Raw genomic sequence first — 24,201 nt, 5'->3', positions numbered from 1 at the left:
CAACATCAAATGTTAATATCAAACAAAATTTCGAACAACATTCAACATATCTCTGATGGCATTATCGAATGTTCCGAAGAAAACCTACCAGTATATGACCAGCTTAATAAATAAGCTTGCAACATTACCCCAAAACACACCTCAGTATTATTTACAATGTATACTGCAAACCCACTGATATGTATCACCTGTTCAATAAGTATGGAGTCCCTAGGAAATATATGGCAATATATGTTGATAAAAAACCCTCTCTGGGTTTACAACAACTATTCTTGAGGATTGTAGTGAAATCACTAGAGGTGGGACAATGTATTATATATATTGTACAATATATTCAGTTTCTCTGAATGTATTTTATGGAGTTCAACACACATAGCATGTGTGTGTGTATTTTTTTGGAGTCCGGTGACGTCGATGTCCATGACATCACCGGATCTCCAACGGAAGCCGGCAGAGAGGTGAGTACAAAAAAATCATCACATTGACTTTGCAGTATTTAATATAAGTAAGGTGTTAAGGAAATACTATTTTGGTTTAAATCACTGCCACCTGTGTGATATACAGCTAATTGAACTCCTAGCGCTGCTTATCTTGTTATATCAATATTAAAGTGTTGCATTAAGAATACATTTGCATGACTGGTATGGGACACTTTATCCAATGGACATCATTTTTGCCAAACTTTAGATTTTTGGGGGGCATGTGAATATGTGAATTTCTAAAAAGAGAAATAATGTTTGTCTAAATGTTGCACTATTTGGTTAATTTCAGTCTCAAATGGAAATGCAGAGCAAAAGAATCAATGAACTTATGGAAAAAATTAAATTCCAGCAATATAAACTGGAAAAGCAAAATCTTCAAATTAAGAATATGCAAAGCAAAGTAAGTCAACATTTCTGCCAAACACTCATGTGTATGCATTGTGATGACAACCTTTTGGCGCTAGCCTTATCTCTAAAAAAACACTAGTGATTATCTGGAAAAATCCATTCCAGATGTTTGGTGTAAATGTTTGTGCAAGGGCAAGGAACCATTATAGCTATGTGTGTATGTGTTTTTCTTGAATTTTTTTCATCCTGCTTAAAAAAAAAACACTAGCAAGTGGTACCAGTTGAATTGATAAAAGCATAGTGCTTTCCTCCTCTTTTCCAATAGCAGCTACATTTGGCCACCACTAGAGAGAGTTGAAGGGTAAACTGCTCATTTATTTTCCTAGTACAAAGTTTGTCTCTTGCCTTTCCTTTTAATTGCTAACGTAAAAAAGGATTAAAAATATGAAGAGACGATTCAAGGTGCAAACATAGTGGGCTGTTGGCAGGGACACAGAGGACGTAACGTGCTGATAACGTAGGACGCCGGACCGCGACTCCGCCCCACAAGCCCGACACGCTACGGAGCTGCAACGGCCAGAGACCCTGATCTGTTCGTATTGCCTCTCTGTCTCCTCCCAGGACCCTCTCCCGGCATATGATTATCTAACAACGGCCAGAGATGTTAACCCACATCGCCCCGAATTGCCTCTCTGCCATTTCCCGCACCCTCTCCCGGCCCTGGACCCTCTCTCCTCCTTAATAATCTTCCCCTGTGGAGCAGTGGCCCTCCTCGGATCCACACCGCTGAAGTAACGGCAGACCAACTCCTGGCTCACCCATTTCCTCTGCCCCATGGGATCAGCGAATAAGAAATATTCTTGGGTGGTTACCAGAGCTACATAACCCGGCAGATGGGGGGAAAAAAACAACAGCAACAGAAAAAGACACAGATTACAGCACAGCAGACGCCGTCAGAGATGGCAACAAGGATTGGATCCTACTTCTCAGGTACTCGGCCGAGATTGTCATTAGAGGGGGGTTCTAAGCTTGGGACACTGGTATCTCCTGCTAAATGGAATTGCAATGGGCATGATAGTACAATGCAGGAAGGGAATGTATATGCACGTACACATACTGAAACATCACCCAGGGGGAGAGAGGAGGTACAAAACGGGACAGAGCAGAGTGCAGTAAGTTTTACAACTGGAAGCATGCAAGTACAGGAGAAGGAACAAGAGGGTGGAAAACAACAGGCTATAGGAGACTGCCTGAGATCGCTCCCAAATAAAGAGGATATGGAAAGATATATTACCAGGTTGGAAATTACATATAAAGAAGAGATAAAGGACTTAAAATCAGATATCATAAATATAGGAGAAAGAGTGAGAGGCCTGGAGGAAAGTTTGGATATATGCACCCCCAGAGTGGAGATACAACAGCAAGTTATCAACAGCCACTCCTCACTGCTCCAAGACATGATATACAAAATAGACTATATGGAAAATAGGAGCAGGCGCAACAATATAAGGATACGTGGAATCCCAGAGACAATAGAGACTCCTAACTCTGTTATTAACAACTAAGGCTATACTAAAAGACACAATGTACAGAAGCCCGGAAGGAGAGTTGATAGTAGATGGGGTCTATAGAGTACCAGGCTACCCCAGAGGAGAATTCACAAGGCCTAGAGATGTTATCTGTCGCCTACACTATTATACTGAAAAGGAAACCATTCTGTCAGCTGCTAGAGCTAAGAAATCAACGACATATGATGGTCAGGAGATAACCATCTTCCCTGATCTCTCAAAACAAACTCTGACGCTCAGAAGGGCACTGAAACCTGTATTAGGAATTTTACAGGAAAGGGAAATAAGATACAGATGGGGATTTCCTTTTCAGCCAATAGCAAGTAGGAATGGAAAAACAGCAATATTCAGGGTAATAGACGATTTACCAAGATTCTTGGATACCCTGGAATTACCATCAATACAATTACCGGAATGGCCAATTGACTTAAATAAGGCTGAGGAAACCCCAAAAAGAGGATGAACAGTAGTAAGGCCCCGCAGAGTTTCTAAGAAATGAACAAAGGAAAACTAAAGGAACTGAATGAAGTTAAAGTGGGGAAAAATGCTGATTATATGAAAGAAAGGGGGTATTAGTCCATGTATATATATATATATATATATATATTTTGTCTCCCTGGAGTATAAGATGTTTGGGGTAGGGGGGAGGGGGGGAAGGGAGAGAGGGGAGGAGATGGGAAGAGGGGCAATTTAAATAAGGAAATAAAGTATAAGGAAATATAGATCATAAGGCCGGAATATTAGACAATAATTAAATGGTACGGGCTTGTGGGGGACCGAGTGTTTGGCGGTCTGCCATTCGGCCCTAGTTACAACCTCATATCAGTCCACATAATAGGACTCTCTTGCGCGGTATGTGTAGGAGGTTAAGGAAAACGTCCTACATGCAAGAATATAACAAAGGTATATATGGAGATGAATGTCACGGTGAAAGTAAAGTATGGAAGTATGAATGTAATATACAGGTCTTATGCATACTATATCCGGGGCGACAAGTAAAATGTAAAAGAATAGGTTAACAGTGGTAACATTCAATGTAAGAGGATTCAATGTGCCAGAAAAACGATCTCAGGTTTTGTATCATTTTCACAAGAAAAGAGTGGATATTTTATGTTTACAGGAGACACACTTTAAAACAGGGGTAAATCCGGTTATTAAAGATAAAAACTACACAACGTGGATTCACAGCAGAAATCCTGATAAGAAAGCAAAGGGGGTATCAATAGGGATTCACAAAAATGCACAATTAGATGTAAAGGACACAGTTATAGATGAAAAAGGGAGATATATATTTTTGAAATTTTTTTATATTAATCAAATATTTTCACTTGCGAACATATATGCACCAAATAAGGGTCAGCACAAGTTTTGTATATGGGCACTTACTAGATTCCAACAATTTGGAGTGGGTTCAAGCATGGTAATGGGAGATATGAATTTAATACTTGATAATCAATTGGATACCACTGGGAAACCACACATAATGGAAGGGGCCTTAAAAAAACTTAAAAACAAAATGGATAATATGAGATTGGTGGATGGTTGGCGAATATTGAATCCCATGAAAAAAGATTTCACTTATCACTCTTTGGTGCATAATTCTTATAGCCAGATAGATCACGTGTGGATACACCAGAAGCTGTTGGATTGTGCCCCAAAGATTGAGATAAAATCAATATTATGGTCGGATCACGCATCGGTATGTCTGTCATTAAAAATTGAAAATATGTATGGAAATATGGGAAATTGGAGATTAAATGATAACCTGTTAAAAAACATATCATGTCAAGAGGAAATAAATATTACTATTAATTTTATATAAGACCATCAAGATGATACTACATCAAATCCTATTAAATGGGAGGCAATGAAATGTGTTATAAGAGGAATATTGATTAAGCATGGTGCCAGATTGAAGAAAGAAAGGGCTTGACCATCAGCTTATAGTAGAACTGTAAATGCCAGGTCCGTATGGCATACTGACCTGGCCAGCTGGAAGCACATTTGTAGGTCCGTATGCCATACGTCCTTGGCAGCGAAAGGGTTAAAGGGACTGTTTGTGCAATTAAATGAATTGGAGGTGATGAATAAGGCGAGTGTGACGATAAAAACCTCCACTCAACTGAGGGAGGTAAGAAGGGACATTCGCAATATTCTGGACCAACAATCGTTGATAGCCAGAGATAAAGGAAAACAAAGACATTATGAGGAGGGAGGTAAAAGTGGAAAGTTACTGGCTAGGAAAATCCACCCAAGGATATCCAACACTAAAATAGTACGAATTAAAGATGGAGGGGGGGAACATGCAGCATTCACCATCCTCGATATTAGAAGTTTTTCGAAAATACTATGCATCCCTATATGCACTAAGAGGTAAATATACTGAAATGCCAAGGGATAATTTTGTAGGCAAAGTGAGGAAATATATAGAAGAGGCAAATTTGCCGACATTGAATCCTGAGGATGGTGAATCGCTGAGTTCGCCATTTCTAGAAAATGAAATAAAAGAGGCGATCTCCACACTACAAAACAACAAGGCACCCGGCCCGGATGGGTTTACAGCTCGATTTTATAAACAGTTCGAAGGATTGCTAGGCCCTTTCTTTACAAAAGCATGTAATTCAGTTACAGAGGACAGAGGACCTCCTATACAGACAATGGAGGCACATATATCTGTGCTTCCAAAACTTGGAAAAGATCTATCAGAATGTGGACATTACCGCCCAATTTCTCTTATAAACTTAGATTTAAAAATATATGCAAAAGTATTGGCCAGCAGGTTAAAAAAGGTACTGCATAAAATTATTCACTTGGATCAAACTGGATTTGTGCAGGGACTGGAGGCTAGAGACAGTACCACCATGGTCATTGATCTAATAGAACTAGCACAAAAGAGAGATATACCACTTTGCCTTCTGTCTGTTGATGCTGAAAAAGCATTTGACAGAGTAAATTGGACATTTCTCAGAGAATCACTGGCGCAAATGGGAGTGGGAGAATTCTTTTTATCCAAAGTGATGGCATTATATACACACCCAAATGCAAGGGTTAGAGTTAATGGGGAATTATCTGCTCCTTTCTCAATAAAAAATGGCACCCGGCAGGGATGCCCTCTCTCACCCTTATTATATGTTATAGTAAGGGAACAACTAGCGGCAACTATTAGGAAAAACCCCTCGATTACAAGCATGTCCACTCTAACACAACAGCATAAAATAACACTATATGCGGATGACCTACTTCTCCTAATAACTTCTCCAATAATATCAATACCTAATATTCTTAAAGAACTGAAGAGCTATGGGGACTTGAGTAATTTCCAAATAAACCTAATCTAAATCTGAATTCTTAAATATATCTCTAACTGACAAAGTAATAACTAGTATAAAGAATAACTACCCATTTAGATGGCCGAGCCAAATATATTGTATACCTGGGGGTTAACATTCCGAAAGAACTTAACACACTGTATGCTATTAATTTTAGAGATTGGATAGACAATATTTTTGCTCAATTCTACTCATGGAACAGTTTAAGAATGTCATGGATAGGGAGAGTAAATGTCTTAAAAATGGATATCCTCCCAAAAATACTATATAGACTCCAGACAATTCCTATTCTCCTGCCAGAAGCTTTTTTTCCAGAAAATAAAATCAGTAGCAATGAAATTTGTCTGGGCAAACAAACCCCCTAGAATAAGTGCAAAAGATCTGATGAGATCAAAACAAAGAGGAGGGTTGGGAATCCCAGACTTTGCACTCTATCATAAAGCGATCCTAATATCCAGACTATTGGACTGGATACACAGGGGTCAAGATAAAGGGGTAGTAAAATTGGAAGCTTATGTTTCCCCAGTGCTTTTGAGGAATCCTCCTTGGCTATCAGTGCAGTGTAGGCCACAGGCATCTACACTGCCTCTCTTAGTACAAGTGGCATTACAAGTATGGGACAAGTCTGTTACTAAATATAATCTTTCATCTAGGCCTGGACCCTTGACTCCCATCTTGGGTAACCCACAATTTCCACCAGGTATGCAAGCAATTACACTATTAAATACAAAGAATACTCCCCATATACAGGTGTGGCAGAGAAGAATGAACCTACGACCACAAAGACAAATCAATGGGAAGTTATGGATGGAGGCAGTTCAGCTATCAGATTATATTAGACACCTTAGGACATATAAAACTCTTAACATGACATTTACTACATTTGAGAAACTGTGCATATCAGAAACACCTGTCACCTATACCTTGTCAGTAGTATATGGCATATTGAGGGCGGAAGAAGATAAGGGACACACTAAGTACATGAAAAGATGGGAACAAGAGATGAGGAGGGAGCTATCTGATAAAGAGTGGGAAAGAATATTTAACATGACACATAGCTCCGTTATATCTTCCTTCCACAAAGAAAAGAACTATAAAATGATATCTAGATGGTATAGGTGCCCAGAAGGTATTAGACATATAAACCCAGATTTAACAGATAGATGTTGGAGATGCACTCGGGAGGAGGGGACATATTTGCATATCTGGTGGAGTTGTCCTAGACTGCAACCTTTCTGGGAATCTGTATTTGGAATATATAATGCCATAGAGACACAAAGTTTGGAAAAAGATCCTTTTATGGCCTTACTGTCATTAATACCTGGATCCCTAAAAAAGATAAAAAGCGAAATCCTAAGATTCGTATTGGTTGCAGCTAGGGTCTGCATATAGCGGGGATGGAAGTCAACGGTACCACCCACATTAGAGAACTGGGTTAGCACAATGGAGGAAATAAGATATATGGAGGAGCTAAGTGTAAAGGGCTCAGATAAAAAGGAGAGTTTCCATAAGATCTGGGGAAATTGGGAAACTTATATACAGACAGAGGAACTTAGGAAGGTATTAGAAGAAGGATAGAGTAATGAGGAGCTTAAGAAAAAATGAAATAAAGAATCCACAGAGGGGTATTGAATATATGGCCAAGGATATAGATAAGACTTCTGATTAGATGTTTAAGATATTAAGGTAGAAAATGACCTGTATGAGTGGTGAAGTAGTAAGGAGTATGAATGCCTATTGGAGGAGTGGGAGAAAAGGACAAGAGGTAGGGAAAAGAAAAAGGGGTGAGTGCACATTGGGGGAAGTTGAATGGACAAATAGAGGAGGTAAACTCAGGCTTGTACACGACACTAGATTTGAAGGCAATAAATAAGTACATGTAGAATAGGATCACAAATACATAGAGAGGGAGATTAGACTAGAAGAATAAGGGAGTAGTTCATACTTGGAGTTTGTTAAAAGTTTTTAGTTGCTCGTACACGATAGGATAGACACTAGAGAAATAGGGAGGGAAATATACGATAAGCGGTGGGTGGATTTGAGGACACGGAGGTGAGGATAGAGGTTTAATGACACAGGGGTAAGATGGTCTCCCTCCTACTCCTCCAAAGGAAGTTTTTGAAAGAAAGGAACGAATAATGGGAAACTTGAATGTAAGTTGGGGAGATTGTATGTTAGAGGTAGATACGATATATGCTTGAGTCTTTTTTTATGTATTATCTCAACTTTTATAGAATGCAATATGTAAACTGTATGAAATTAAAGTGCAATAAAAATATATTAAACAAAAAAAATATGAAGAGGCATTCAGTCCAAGGCAGTGTGTATCAGCCTTTTCAACCAGGATTCCATTGAACCCTTGGGTTCCTCCAGAGTTTGTTAGGGGTTCCTTGAGCATTGATGGATTTATCTCCCGCCTGATGGACCAGTGATACCTCTCCTCTCTCAGGTAAGTAACCACTTACACCATTGATCATTTAACTGCCTGTAAGTGAGATATTCTCTCCATTGATCACCAATGTTAGGTGCATTTTTCTCAATGACCACCAGTATGACAGGGCATTCTTCCCACGTGCCACCAGTGTAACAGGCATTCTTCCCACTTGTCAGCATTGGCAACCACTGTAAGAAGGCACTGACATTGTAAAGGGGTCCTTCTCACAAGAATTACTAATATTGGAGATAATCTTTCCCTCTTACCACCAATGTAATAGTGCATTACATTGACCACCAATGTAAAGTGTCGATTTTCTAATGATGACCAATTTAAAAGAGTACATTTTTCTGTGACCACCAATGTGATGGGGAATATTTCTTTTTTTGTACTGATCACCAATGTAAGGGGTAATTCTCCACTGACTGTAAAGGGGTGCTACATTGACAATCAATGTAAGGGAGCCTTTCTCCATTGTTAGAACCCTTCTCAGGTTTTTATATCTATCTGGGGCTTTTCCTGCCCAGCTGACACTGTTTTATCAGACAAGAAATGAGGGGAAATAAAACAAAACACAGAAATAAAAAGTATTTTCTGTAGTAGTGTTTGGGGGTCGAGGTGGAGGGGGGTGACTAGAACTCCTGCTTGTTACATTCCAGCAGATCAGAAATAAAATATCACCACACTCTAGGTCGCTGCAGCTTTTCTTTTTGATTTAAACAGGAGGAGTCACCTTTAATTACTTATCAACTTAATATGTTTCTGTGATAGAAAATAATTTCTGCTTACGTGGAACTAACTGCTCCCGCCCACAACAGGTTGTTTAAATAATACTGCTATGGCTTTATACAAACTCCCCTATCTCAGCAGGAATTGTTCACCTTATTTCAAGAAAATGTTGTCCCTTGGTTAGAGTTACGCCCAAAGAAGTACAGGAACTTCTTTGGGGCGTATTTGCCGCGCGTATCCATTAGGATACAGCCGGATAGCCCTCTGAAACGCGCGGCAAACACGCATATTCCGTACGCCCAGGTGTGAACCCAGCCTTAGCCGTAGTGGGCTCCCAGGTATATAACGCAGACAATGGACAAGGAAAAAAATGTTGATAGTGGTGGGAATAAGGGAACACTACAGTCTGGGTCTACAATGGATTTAATAGGGCCTGTGGTAAAGCCAAACTGCTTCTCCCCTAGCATAACCACTTATTTTTTGTCACTTACTACTGACACAGGTAAGTGGTTTTTAGAATAGTATAGATTGGCAGGTACAAGGAGGTAGCATAACAATGATGATGCTTAGTTTGCACAAAAAAGTGGTTCTTCTAGGGAAAAACTATGTTGTAAGGTAGGTCAAGAGGGAAGATGCTATATGCAAAATGTCTGCAAATGTTGAGGGGTGTCCATCCTTTAGGAACATAAGAAGTTCTTTATTCTTGTTGCCACAAATATTAAGCTGTTATGCAACTGATAGCTAACCGATAAAATGCATTGCAGATACAAAGAAGAAAAGTGGAAAGCCAATACTGGAGGCTTAGTCTTCAGGAAAATGATGATGAGTTTCAGAAAAACACCAGCCACAATTCTGCAAAGAAAAGTAAGTCAGCTGATGTTATGATTTATTTTAATGTGAAAAACCTTCCCTTTTTATTTAAAAGCCAGCTTCACACAAAACAATATTTCGGTTTTGAATTCAGTCAGCTTTGTGCATGTTATATATTTTACCAAAACTGTAAAGGGTTTTCAGCATTATTTTGTGTTCACGGTCGCACGCAATCTGTAAACTGGGCATGTTGGGTATCGTTTTACTCGTTGTAACCTCATCTTTTATATTTCATTTAAAAAATGGGTAATTTGTTGTGTTTTTGGGCATTTAATTAAATTTGTCACTAAATTTTGGGGTTTAATAAGGAGTTGCGCTAATATTGCGCAACATAAAAATTTTCAACTACCACCATTTTATTCTATAGGGTCTTGGCATTCAGAAAATATATAATGTTGGGGGGTTTTACGTCATTTTCAGGCCTAAAATGTGGAATATAACATGGGTGCAAAAATGGAAAAAAGGGCCTCAGTCATGAAGGGGTTAATCATTAATCATTTATTTTTAAGATATGCTATCTGCACAGGCAAATGAGGGCATATTAATAATTTACTTTTCACATACTGTGCAGGTGATATATTTAAAATAATTATCTATGCAGCACTTTGTTTTTATTGTGACTTGTTCTTTAAAATATTTGTGTTGGGTAAATTATTGTAAAAAAATACAGAAGAAATCAAAACGTGGGAAGCTCTCAGTGCATGTAAATTATACAATCAAACTTGAAAAAACATATTTAAAAAATAAAGCTAGACTCATCTGTCAGTCTTTGGAGTCAGCTGCTAGAATGACTCATTGATTTAAGTTAATAAAATGACAGTTACAAGATATTTGGTATTACTATACTCTCTCAATAATGGGTGCTGATTTTTAAAGTCAACCAATGTTGGTATCAGGTTGGTGATGGTAGGAGCCCAGACGCGGGGAACTTGCCAGTACGATTGGTACCTCTACTTAAGCAGACTAGGATAACGCACAATCTCCTGCATAGTGGTAGCAAGTACAGGGGCAGTCCAAGAACACGGTAGCCAAATCACAATCCACAATCGAAGTCGGTAACGTAGCAGAGGTCAGGGCAGGCAACAAGATATCAGTGTCACAGAACAAGCCAGGGGTTCGTACACAGGAATCAGAACGGGTATAACGCTAGGCACTCTAGGGATATGCTTACAATAACCAAGCACAGAATGTCACCCGTCCGGCTTATATACTTGTTGGCGATGAGGTGATGTCACTTCCAGAGGCGGACCACTTACTTGAAGAGGCGCACATTGTCCCTTTAAGAGGAGGTCCAGTGCAAGAGCGTGTCTCTTCCTGAGCAGCTTTGGACGTAGAGGCGGGCAAAGAGGCAGAGGCAGCAGCTTCCGGGCACAGAGCTGCAGGGAGCAGCGCGTCCGGCCCCCGGCTGCAGGAGGAGACCACACGACAGCGCGGGGGAGGTTGCAGGTAAGTCCTCACAGTTCGTGAAATTAGTATTAGTGAGTTTCAGTGCTTTCCATTGCAGAAGCAGAAAACTTAATCTTTCATTTAAATTAGGTTTTAATTTTAACTTGGTGAAAACTTGGGCATTGCTAACATTGTAAAAAGCCTAGGAAACTCCAAAATTACCTATGAAGGAAAATATTGCAGATAAGAAATGAGGGTTGCAGAAATGAATTGGTATTAGTCTACCAAGGACAAGATTCAATAAAATCTAAGATTACATGTCTACATGATATCATTCAGATGAGAGAAGTCACACAGGATGCCATCAGTCATAGGGAGGAACCACAAAGAACATAATTATTCACAGGAGGAAAGTCACACAAATGCTATTAGTCACAGGGAACATGACACAGAACTGTATTAGGCTAGATTCACATATTGGCAATCCCGGGACGCGCGTCCTGGGACCGCGTGATCATGCACGATTGCACGCTGCTATTGTAGCGTGGCCCCACTATGTTTATATCCATGTGGCATTTATCCACGTGTGTGAAAAAAAAGTACATGTACCCTTCTTTGCGACACGCACCGCACAGTTTTCCTGATCGTGCTCGATTGCACAGGCAGTATTGCAGCGGGAAACTGCACGATCAGCCTGGCGCAACTGGGGTGCCATTAGAAAATAACGGCACCGCCAGCGCGATCGGTGGTGGTGTGCAATTCCGTGACCTAGCGGTTTTGTCCACGATTGCCACACGCTCACGGATTGCCCTAGTGTGAACCTAGCCTTAGTCATCGGATAAAGACACACAACAACAGTACTCTCTGGTAATATATTTCTCACTTGAGCCTAGCACTTTAGCACAGGTGAAAGGATAGATTTGGACCCAACCATTTGATTGCAATAATACTATTGGCTTCTGAAAAATGGTGATCCCTAACTTTCCCAGGATCCAGAAACTCGAGCCATGAGAAATAACTTAAGAGGCAGTAATTCTGAAATACTTGTAAGAATACAATATATCAAAATAAAATCATTAGAAATTCATATAAGCTTTAACATTTTATTGTACTTTCAAAAAGTTGTTTTCAATCTTTTTAAATATGCAGCATTTACTAAAATGATCTCAGGTTTGCCTGCCAAATGTCTTTGTTAAGCTATTTTATTTAAAAATAAATATATTTTTTTTAAAAGACAAAAAACAAACAATTGGGCAGAGCTAGCAGTGACAGCTAGCTCTGCCCAACTGTTTCCTATTGGCTGGCACCTGCTAGAGACTTCTAGCAGGTCACGGCCAATGAATAACAACTGGGCGGAGCCGGCTGTGACGTCATGGCCGGCTCCTCCCAGTTGTTATTGTTTAATGACAGTTCAGCATCCCCAGGTCATTTGGGGATGCTGATCTGTCATTACAACTGGGCGAACAGTTAACTGTTAGCTGCAAATGACAACCCAGCTGTCATTTACAGGGCCAATAGCCGGCCTTCGGCAGGCCATTCGCCCCACTTCGGGTGTCACTTCGTCTCAATCGAAGCATATGCCTTTCCAAGGGAGGGGCTGGGTTATCAACTCCTTCACCATTACTGGCTGCTGTGAGGCTGCTGATGTATGGCTCAAAATTGCCACAAATTCTGCTAAAAGTCAGAGGTTCTAGGTGTACATGAATCCTGGGAATCCTGGGAATCAACCTTATAGGGCCAGTATGTTATTCATTTCATAAACCCCGCACATGAGCTATGTATCAAACTTTGGCACTTTGTTTAATTTGATTTCTTGTTGCAAAATCTCACAGAACCATCTCGCTTTCTTCTATATTTCTTCTGTGGTGGCTTTTCTATGGACTTTAGGGATCCAAAAGGCCTTAAGCAGGCACATAGCTAGATTTCTGTTACCGCATCACATTTAATACATTTATCTTTTATTGCAGAAACTCTTTTACCTCCTGTTGTTGAGCTAACGACAGGGTCTCTGCTACCTCTACATTGTTTATCCCTCCTTTTGTTTGGGGAGGAAGGTGTAATGCTGCTGAGAGTGCTTTTCTATCTTTTCAGTTCTTAACCAATGCTCCGTTTATTATTTCTCAGGATGGTAAACCTCCTAACTTACTCCTGCTTTTTTCATCTATGTCATATGGGTTCTGCCTAGGGATGTTCAGAACCAGTGCTGATATTTGGCATTTTCACGAGAACTACCAGGGTTGCAGCTGCAACTGGGCCCTGGCGCTCCACCACTATCCTGAAATCATTAATCTGTATTGTTTTAGAAAAACTGTCACATGACACTAAACAAAATGTATCAGTAATTGTATCTGTGAGTACTTGGTCTGGAAAAAATGCTACCAGTGCATCCTTAATACTAAAAAAAGAGGGGGGCTCTGCAGGTGGGCTCTGTGGGGTCTCTGGTGGTCTGTACAGGCTCTCAGGGGAGCTGTGCAGCTCTCAGACGGTCTATTATGTCAGGTCAGGGGGGCTGTGTGGCTCTTGGGTGGTCTATAAGGGTTTTCAGGTGGTTTATATGGGCTCTCTGTGGGGCTCTCTGGGGGGGCTGTGCGGCTCTCAGGGTGGCTGTATGTGCTCCCACGGGGCCTGTGCAGCTCTTAGGGGCACTGTGCAGCAATCCTGGCCAGAGTGCATGAATGCAGATAGGAAGCAGTTGCCATGAGCGACATTATACCAGCTCTCTGCCCTTGTGTGTGTATGCCGCTCCATCAGCGTTCCATGCTGCCTGGTCACATGCACACAGGACATCTACACTCCTTCCTTACTGTTGACTGACAGGATGATGATCTAGGAAACTAGATCATTTTGACTGAATGCGACAACCTATCCAGGATAGATTATAGGAGGACCATCCAATCATATCTTCCCTAAGAAGTTTGTAAAGTGGAGGATAGTTTACGGGGTATATTTGGGGATAAGAAGATGTCATTTTAACCCCCAGATATTAAATAAAATCGGTGCGCTACTCAAAAGGAAAGGAGCTCTTAAGCCCTGACCACTGCTCAGGAGATAGATTGATAGTGCAACAGACTTGGATGTTAGGTAATAAAACTAATGGGGATGTCACGAAGAGCAGCAACTCGTCCGCGAACAGGGCACATTTGTGATCCACTGACTGACATTGGATCCCTTTTATATCCAAACTACCATGAAGCATTATAGCTAAGGGTTTAATCGCCATAGCGAAGAGCAGGGGTGAGAGAGGACACCCCTGTCTAGTCCCTTTTACATATCAAAATAGGATCTGATATGTAGCCCTGTAAGCGGATCTGGGCTGAAGGTGAAGAATAGAACACCTGAAGCATACCTAAAAAGTGGGGGCCAAACCCCCAGAGCTTAAGCAGTGACAACAGGTAGTCCCAGGAGACCGAGTCAAATGCTTTTTGTAGGTCTATTGATAATAACATCCCTTTTTGCGAGAGACTACCGTCCCACGAAGAGTTAAGCAGTGAAATAAGATCTATAGCTCTCCTGATCTGATCCGGACCCTGCCTTCCTTTAATAAAACCAACTTGATCCTGATGTACTGTATATAGTGGCCTAAAAACGCATTCAATCGGTTCGCATAAATTTTAGATAAGAATTTTATGTCATTATTAATCAATTAAATTGGTCTGTAATTGGAGACTTCCCCTGGGTCTGTATTAGGCTTCGGAAATTACACTAATGAAAGCTCTGTTCAGATCCGGGTCGAGGGAGTCTCCTGAGTGCAAGGAATTATAGAATGCTTCCAGGTGGGGGGCGAGAACCTCGACATATTTTTTGTAATACAAAACAGGTAAACCATCTGGCCCCGGGGCTGAACCAACTCCTACCATTTTAATAACCAACTTAATTTTTGATAATAAAATAGGGTCTTCTAAAGTTTGCTTATGGTCCGGCCGTAAGAGTGGTAGAGGAAGGTCCCTAAAAAATTTAGCCACCCGCCCCTTTGCGGTCTGGGCGTGGGATTCGTATAGTGTAGAATAATGTGTATGGAACTCCTCCTGTACTTTTTTCGGGTTCTGGGTATAGGTACCGTTTCTACATCTAATTTTAGGGATTGTAACGTTACGAGTTCTTGGGGTCAATTTAGATGCCAAAAGTATACCTATTTTATCCTTATGAGTATAACATTTATTAGCCGCCCTCCGGAGATTCTTTTCTGCTCTAGTGGTTAAGAGTAAATTCAACTCGACTCATAACCTTTCAATATTTTGCAAAAGGAAAGGACGAGGAGATTGTTTGTTTGTGTTGTCGGGTCATGACTTTTATCCTATCCTCTAGGTCTGTTATATTCCTAAGAGATTTGTTTTTTAAGTCTGGTAGACTGTTCAATAAATGTGCCGCGAATGAATGCCTTATGAGCATCCCAGACCACAACAGGGGATATGCTCGGGTCGACATTCAGGGAAAAATAAGAAGACAAGCTTGATACTATTTCATTGATCAGCTGTGGTGAGCTCATTAAAGATTAATTTAGTCTCCACTGAAATGGCCTTTCCAAATCTTTAAATTGAGTTAAGGACATTGTGACCATGGAATGATCCGACCATACAATATCCTTAATCTGAGAGGAAATTACCAAAGGGACCAACAAGGAGGAAACAAATATATGGTCTATTCTCCCACAAGTCCCATGGGGATGGGAATAATGGGTGTAATGTAGTCCTCTGGCCACGTTTTTATAGCCAGGGGGTGTGAGTCCGCCCCCTGGCTATAAAAACCTGGCCAGAGCCTGGCTTGTTGCTGAGTTATTCCACCTCATGGAGTGACATACGAAGCTCCCCTCCTATGTGCCTTGCTGCCAGTTTCCTGAACCCTCTGCTGACTTCCCGTGTACCGACCTTGGACCGACTTTCGCCTCTAACCCTTTGCTGCCTGCCTCGACCTCGGATTGCACTTGACTAACCCTTGTTACCTTGCTTTCTGACTTTTCAGGTTGCTTCCTGCCAGCGGGTTCCCTCCGTGCTGCTTGCCCGCGGCGCGCCTGACATAATAAGTCAGCCAGGCACGCGCTGTAGAAGTGGTCTCTAGTGAGCCGTCGGTCGACCTTCCAGAGCGGTTCACAGGTGACCAAAAGAAGTACCGCTCATTCGTCATCTCCTGTGAGCTCCTCTTCGCCCTGAAACCGCGCACGTACCCCACCGATTTCATCAAGGTACACACGGCTATCTCCCTGCTCTCGGGGCCTCCCCAGACCTGGGCACACCAGTTATTGCAGGCTGAGGACCAGGTGCTTACTACCTGGGAGTCCTTTGTTACGGCCATGCAGAGGCTTTACGATGACCCGCTGCGGGCAATTGACCGCCAGGAGTACTCTGCGCAACCTCCGCCAAGGCAGATGTCCGGTGGAGGACTACATTACCGAGGTCCGCGAGGTCGCTCCGGACACCGGTCTCAACGATGTGGCATAAACCAGTTTCGATCGAGTTTTGCCTCTGACCCTTTGCTGCCTGCCTCGACCTCGGATTGCACTCCTACCCCTTTGGATTGCCCCTTGTTACCTTGCCTTCAGACTTTTCAGGCTGCTTCCTGCCAGCGGGTTCCCTCTGTGCTGCTTGCCCACGGACACACCTGACGCATAGCCTCTAGAGACGTATGGTGTTTCGTGGCAGTATGTCTAGTTTTCTACATTGCCAGCACTGTCATTGCATATGCTTTTTACAGGGCTCCCAGGTGGGTTTTCCAATAAGTATAGGCCAGCCTTTTTTTTCCAGAAACTCTCTGCAGTGCCTATATGGCATGGATTTTTCTGAGCAACAGTTTTGCCAGTTGCTGGGGGAAGATCAGATCTTCAAAGTTGTGCTTGTGTGTTGAAGGCCCAGCATGGGGGTCTACTTCATCCAGGTATCACTTAAAGAAGAAGTATTGGAAGAGCTGGTGTATGGCATGCTGGCACTCTAGCTCATTATTTTCTCCCTGTAGGGAGCGGTGACTGTCAGTCACCACTCCCAACAAGGATTCCCCCCTCCCCTCTCTGTTCCTTCAGTGGTCATTAGAGGGACAGACAGGGGAGGGGGTGGACACAGCTGGCTCTAGAGAGGCAGAACCAGCTGTCAATCAGGCAACAGGGTGGATCCCGACAATATTGTCAGGATCTTTCCCGGCTGCAGCTTGTTTCTGCACTGTCAGCAAATAGAGGGCAGTAGCCCACTATAAGCTGAGTTTGGGTCATAGAGGTACATTAGTAAATGTACTCCTGTGACCCAAAAGAGGGCTTTAGTTATCTTTTAGCCATCTCTTTCAATTGGTCTACCTTAGCTTACCTCTGCAGGGCTAGAGGTGGAGACCTCAGAAAGCAAACCTTTGTAAACTTTTTTACAATTTGGGGACCAATTTTAGAGAATTGGACTGGAACCATTCCTTTATAAGGTGGTATAGGTCATGCATTTGTAAGAGAGTTGACTATTTTACCTGATATGTCTAATTATATACATGTTGGGCCCACACAGAGCTTGTAACGCACAGACACAGCAGAAATTGAAATGTTATTTTTGTCCTTGATATCGTCCAGGGCTAGATCAAAATAATCTTTCAGTGAGTCTCCAGCACAAGATGGGTGCCAGTAGTCCCATGCACTGTGCTTCAGGCTTTGCCTTCCTTTTAGTTGGTCTGCAGGAAGGTGTTCTGTAGGTGTTTTTTACCTCATGATGATGTTGGGTTCTTAAAAATTACAAGAGTTGTAACCATTTCATACTCCATCCAAAATGAAAAAAAGTTTTGGTTTTAAATATACTTTTATTTCTAGTGACAGTAGTCACCAGGGCAAATAGAGAGAGTGAATCTTCCTAGTAGAAGCACAGTTCTAACCCTTCACAACTCTATCTAAAACTAAAAAGAAAAGTTTTGGTTCAGATTTTCTTTAACAAAAAAATATGATGTTAGGTCTTCTTTAGAGTAGTTGTGAACCCAGTGACTAAGATCTTACATAAGCTTTAGCATGTTAATATCATTTTATGAGTTTTTAAAATATTTTTAAGTCTGCGGCTTTCATTAAAATATGATTTGGGGTTAAATCTGAGAGGAAGCACTTGTGCTTTTTAGCTAGATTTATTCTTTGTGAACAAATCCTCCAGCAGTGAAAAAGAAAGTTAAAGTTTCTCTTTAAAACGCACAATTGGAAGGCTTAAATCATATTTGTTCTGTGAGTAAATACTGTAGACAGGACTGCGAAAAATGTGCTGCAAGCAGCAGGTTAGAACTGTTCACTCAGATCTGGACTCTGCACTATGAACTACGATGAGAAGTCACAGAAAACATTAGCTAAAGATCAGCTTGTGAACATAAGCTGGCCATACACTGGCTGTTTTTCTCTCATTCAGGCCCACAGGCTATACAGGCATAAATTCTTGATTCCCCATCCACGATAAACAGCCCGAGGGGGCCACACACTGGTTGAATTTCCACCGAGTCAGCAGGACTCGACCAAAATTCGACCAGTGTATGGCCAGCTTTGAAACTCACAGAAAACACTAGCATGGGATTCATGTTGAATCACCAAGTTGGTCACCTACAAAGTTGATTGATTTGATACATTTTGTGTGTACATAAGTAATTGTCCTGCTTCCCAAACAATGTATATCTGTTCCGTCAAGATAACAATATTGAAAAATGTTCACATATACCCAGTAAAAATATCGTAGATCATTCCTTTTTTGTTTATTGCTTACTGTCAAGCAATAAATGTCTCAAAATTGTCCAGTATGCTCATGCACGTTTTTCCCTTTTTAAAGTGACTTTATAATCACAGTGTCACTTTTACATAATTGGTCACCTGTAAAAGAACTGTTTCTATACTTCCCTTTCCGACAGCCCTTGTACCACATATCTGTTGCAACTATTCGACTATTCGAGTCGAATGCTTTCTTCCCTTGCTGGCTAATGTGGTTCCTTTTTCCGGAAAACCCTACATTTTCTGTTGTTTACATCTTAAAATGTATGAGACCATTGTACAAGTATGGCCTTCTTTTAAAGGAGATCTAAAGGCCCCAGCATCACATTGGGTATTAAGAACATGCATTGTGAAATAACTAAAAAGGCTCGGTTTTTATGTAACAAAATATTTTCTTATAAACACAGCATACCCCTGCCTCTTCTGAGTAGCAGCTCTTGTTGTTTTTCTGCCCTTCTGGGTAATTTCAATCCGGGTCATCTTCCACAATGCCTTCTGCCACATGTGCTGGGCTCCAAGCTGAAGGAGAGGCTGGAAAAATAGAGAGGTGGGCAGGGATGTGGGCAGGACTTTAGAAAGGACGTATGGAGCTGTGAGGGAGTAGTGAAAAAACAGTGCTTCTACATGTATGACTACAATTTGAGCTATTAGGAAGGCAGAATGAAATGTTCACAAATGTAAATATGAAACGTATAAGAATGTGGTTCTCCGGATCTATTTAAACGTATTTATGGGGACTAAATGGACATAAAAATGTAAAGATACAGGATGGGAGATATTAAAATGGCATGCTAAAGCAAATATGAAATGTTTGTTTGTTGATCTAGTGACTTGTTTTATTTTTTATAAAAATCAAATAATTTTCAAATTCCTCCACCATGTACTTTCTCTATTGACAAATAAAACATTTAAGCTGGTCACTTTGGACACACTTTTAAGTTTTACAAATTACAACATTAAAAAATGTATGTCTTACCAAGAAATAACAGGGGAATTATTAAAAATGGTTTCCAGAGGTAACTTCAATCTGTACATGACGCAAAGGAAAAAGTAAAATTTAAAAATATGTACTCTTGCCAAATGGGGGTACGCCAGCCATGTCAAACTCATAAAACTATAAGCCACAATATGTCTACTGGGTGCCACTAGGGTTGGGCTTGATGTTCGAGCCGAGCGTGAGTTCAACTCGAACATTGGCAAGTTTGTGTGTTCAGCAAACCCTGCTCAAGGCACTGTACCTTGTGAGCCCTGTTTGGCTAAAGCCTTTGCCCAATCAGTCCAAGACTTTGCCCAATATGGGCACAGAGAAATGTGAGAGCCATGATTGGGCAAAGTCATGATGACTCTGCCCAATCATGGCTCACCTGTTACAACTGTAAACAGTTGGGTGGAGCTAGCTGTCACTGCTAGCTCCGCCCAAGTGTTAATATGTTACCGGCATCTGTCAAAATGCCATTCTGCGGCAGGTGAGCGGCTGGACAGCGGTAGTTGGGGTTTTTTCTTTTTTTTTAATTTATATTTATTTTTTATTGTTTTAATTTTTATTTCGTTGAGTCGTCGTCATTGTGGACAACACTGGACGTCGTGATTGACGCTGGATTACCATTTTTGGGGTTGTGTTTTTTTTTTTTAAATAAAGGATTTTTTAAAAAAGTGTGGCCTCTTTTGTAAAACTTTTATTTAACCCTTTCGTGAATGGGTAGGGATACAAGTACCCCCTATTCACCAGAGGGGGGCCGCATCTGGGTGCCCCTTTAGTAAATGGGTACCCTGATGTGAATAAGCCCCCTGACCGCACCCCCACAACCAACGCCCCAGGGCTTGTGGGGAAGAGGCCCTTGTCCCAAAGTGCTTGGTTGGGAATTTTAGGGTGGACCCCATGTTCCCCCCCCCATTTTTTGGGGTGGGGTTCTTCCTTAAAATTCCTACCAGAACTTAAGGTCCTGGTATGATTTTAAGGGGGAACCCCACACACTTTTTTATTTGTGTTTTTTTCTTTCACAAAGGTTTTATTTGGTTTTGACATATTTTTGTAAAAAAAAATACAAAATTAACAAAGTTAGGGCATGCAAGCCCTGCAACAAGGAACACAAAAAGAAAATACACAGCTACAACATTGTGCAAAGTCCTGCAAAATGAATTACAGGAGCAGTATAACTGGTACTGAAGAACAACATGTGAGCGTAAAAGGGACAGTAGTCCTTAGGTCTAGTGCGTAAGACACATAATATCATGCAAAGGAGCATTGTAGGGGGGACATATCTAATTAGGTAACTGAGATGAGATCGAGAAGGCTGACGCCCTCCTATAACGGGACATTCGGTCCAGATGGGAAGGAGCACGTCAATCAGCATTGACATGGAGGGGGGTAGGAACAGGAAAAGTTAAAGGGAGAGATGATAGAGGTAGAGAAGGTGAGGAGGACCAGGGGCGGCAAAGAACAAAAGGGAAGTAGGGGTGGGGAAAGCGCTGGGTTGGGAAGGAGGTCCGGGGGGAGGTGAGGAGTACATAGTTTCTAAATGGACAGAAGTTGTGGATCGAAAGATGGTGGCTTAGAGTATGTAATCCAAGGTTGCCAAATCAGTAGGAATCGGTCATGAGTGTTGCACAGTATCGCCGTCAGTTTCTCGTTCACCAAAATGTCGTCCAGGCGATTCTTGACTTCCCCAAAACTCAGGTTTGGGGATTTCCACGCTCTGGCAATCGTCATCTTGGTGGCGACAAAGATGTGGGATACAAGGTGTTTCTGGTAACGCGTCAATTGTGGGATTGGCGGTAGTAACAATGCCTCACACGGTACCCTTGGTAGAGTGAGTTGGAAGAGTGAGTTTATTAGGTCCTAGACACTGCTCCAAAGACTCGGCCCCCGGGGACATGTCCACCAAATGTGGATCATGGTGCCCGACGTGCCACAGCCTTGGAAACAGTGTGGAGAGTAGGAGGGAATGTATTTCGCTAGACGTGCGCCTGCACGTGTAGTAGTACCAACGATACATCACAATTTGTAGGAGTTCTCGAGTGCGAGCACATTGCGAGAACAACGGGCTATCGCTGACCAAGTATGCTGCCAGTCCTCAGGGGTTAGGGATCTGCCCAATTCCTCATCCCACTGACGTTGGTAAGGAGCAAGGGAGGTAGAGGAGGAAGCAAGCAGAGAAGAGTAGATCAAAGAGATGATACCCGGGGTGTGTGGGTCCGAGTAGCAGCAGCGCTCGAATAGTGTCATTCTATTCAGTGCTGAGGTGTTCTTCAGGAGCGAATTAATGAAGTGGGTTATTTGAGTGTAGCGGAACCATTCCCGAAGGGGGATAGATTTATTTGCACAGAGTTGCTGAAATGATTTCACACCTGAGAGCGAGATAAGAGAGTATACTGTGGTCAGCTTGTTACGGGACCACCAGGAGAATGAGTGAGGGTCGCTGGCGCCAGGGGGGAATAGTGCGGAGTTTAGCCAGGGTAGCAAAGGTAGATGAAGCGACATCAAGGCGCTGGAGTAACGAACTCCGTCCCACACCTTCAAGGGGTGCCTAAGGATAGGGCTAAGAGTGGGGGGGGGGCGGTCAGTCTGGGATAGCCACAGTAGGGATGCAAGGGGCATGGGGTGGCAGTCCACCATGTCCAAGCATGCCCAAAGCGGGAGTTCGGTTTTCGAATGCAAGAGGGCCAAGGGGGCAATAGTGGCAGCAGTGTAGTACGCTCTAAGATTCGGGACTGCAAGACCCCCACAGGTTTTAGAGCGATAGAGCAGTTTTTGGTTTATACGGGGTGCGAAGTCTGAGAGTGCTTTAAGGAGGTTCGGGAGGGAGAGAAGGGGGTTAATCAGGGTCAGGAGAACATCGTCGGCGAAAAGGGATATTTTGTGGTGAGTGCCCACCACCTCGAGGCCATGGATATCGGGGTTGGACCTAATGCATTCCGCCAATGAGAGGGCTAGGGTAAAAAGGATGGGTGACAGGGGGGCAACCTTGGCGGGTGCCGCGCGCTATTGGGAACAGAGAAGATGCAAAGCCACAATATTTAAGTTTGGCCTGTGGCGAGGTATACAGGGCTGCGATCCAGGATATAAAGTGGGAGCCAAAGCCCCAGTGGCGGAGGACCTCGAAGAGATACGGCCAGGAGAGCATGTCAAAGGCCTTGGAGATGTCCAAGGACAGCAGCATTATCTCTCTGGAGCATTATCTCTCTGCATCAGGTGTAGGGCCCAACGGACTCCATTGCCGGCCTGTCTAGAGGGCATGAAACCAACTTGATCCTTTTTAATCAGGGACCCTAAAAATTGATTAAGTCGGGAGGTGAGAATTTTGGAAAGGATCTTAACGTCCACATCTATTAAGGAGATGGGGCAGTAGTTGGCCCAGGAGTGGGGGTCTCTGTCAGGTTTAGGTATCATTATGACGTTTGCTGTGAGCATGTGCGGGGACATGGAGTCACCCTTCAGGAGACCATTAAAGAGGGAGGCCAGGTGGGGAGATAAGTTATCTGATAATTTTTTATAAAAAAGGGTGGAGATCCATCCGGCCCAGGTCGTTTGCCTGTTTTAAAGGCCTTAATGGCTTGTTGGACTTCGGTGGCAGAGATTTCCGACTCCATGAGGTCCCTACCATCTACCGGGGCGTGCTGAGGACAGAGGAGCATACTATGAGCACTGCATCATGATCTGACCAAGCTATAGGAAGGATGTGAGAGGAGGAGGGACTAGGGACAGGGAGCGCCGTTGGAGAAAGGCATGGTCAATACGCGAGTGGGAGTGGTGGGGGTTTGAGTAGAAGGTGTAATCTCTTCCTATGGGGTGATGGTCCCGCCACACGTCCACCAGGTTATGTTGCAGGAGCAATTGTTGAAAGTGTTGGCTGTGAGGGGATTGAGCGGTGGGACCTGGGGGGTATTTATGCAATTGGGCGTGGAGGATCAGGTTTGATTCCCCACATAGGAAGAGAGTACTGGTAGCATGAGCGGCAAGCAGAGAACAGAGGTGAGTAAGAAAAGGAATTGGGTTGGCGTTAGGCGCGTAGTAGGTGAGGACAGTGGCGTCAGTATCGTTGAGCCTGCAAGTCAAGAGAAGGTAGCGTCCCTCTGGGTCTGCTTTGGGTGCATACAAAGTTTGTCATTTTACGGAAGGCTATGAGGACACCTCGGGTTTTCGTGGAGGCATTGGCTTGATACACAGCTGGGAAGAGGGCATCAAAATACTTGGGGGCACTCGAGGTTGAAAAATGTGTCTCTTGAAGACAGGCCATGTCTACTGCGGAGGTAACGGAAAGCTTTAGTGCGCTTTTGAGGGGAGTTGAGGCCCTGCACATTCAGGGAGAGCCAGCAGAGCGGCATAGTGCTGCTCAGTGCCGGCGGCCAAAAAGAGCATTCT

At 42.6% G+C, this 24,201-nt stretch overlaps 1 protein-coding gene across 1 annotated transcript in view; it reads left to right on the top strand.

Annotated features, from left to right (window-relative positions):
- The window catches only part of ANGPTL4 (angiopoietin like 4), a 92,307-nt gene that overhangs the window by 672 nt on the left and 67,434 nt on the right, over window positions 1-24,201 (top strand). Inside the window, exons 2-3 of the mRNA XM_018572336.1 lie at window positions 772-882; window positions 9,655-9,754. Coding sequence (XP_018427838.1) covers window positions 772-882; window positions 9,655-9,754 — 211 coding nt within the window. The remainder of the gene's footprint in view (window positions 1-771; window positions 883-9,654; window positions 9,755-24,201) is intronic.

Source organism: Nanorana parkeri, unplaced genomic scaffold (genome assembly GCF_000935625.1).
Source record: "Nanorana parkeri isolate BGI_ZX_2015 unplaced genomic scaffold, ASM93562v1 scaffold2003, whole genome shotgun sequence".
NCBI classification, from domain to species: domain Eukaryota; kingdom Metazoa; phylum Chordata; class Amphibia; order Anura; family Dicroglossidae; genus Nanorana; species Nanorana parkeri.
The sequence above is the reverse complement of the archived record's forward strand: the minus strand, read 5'-3'. Positions and strand labels throughout refer to the sequence as shown.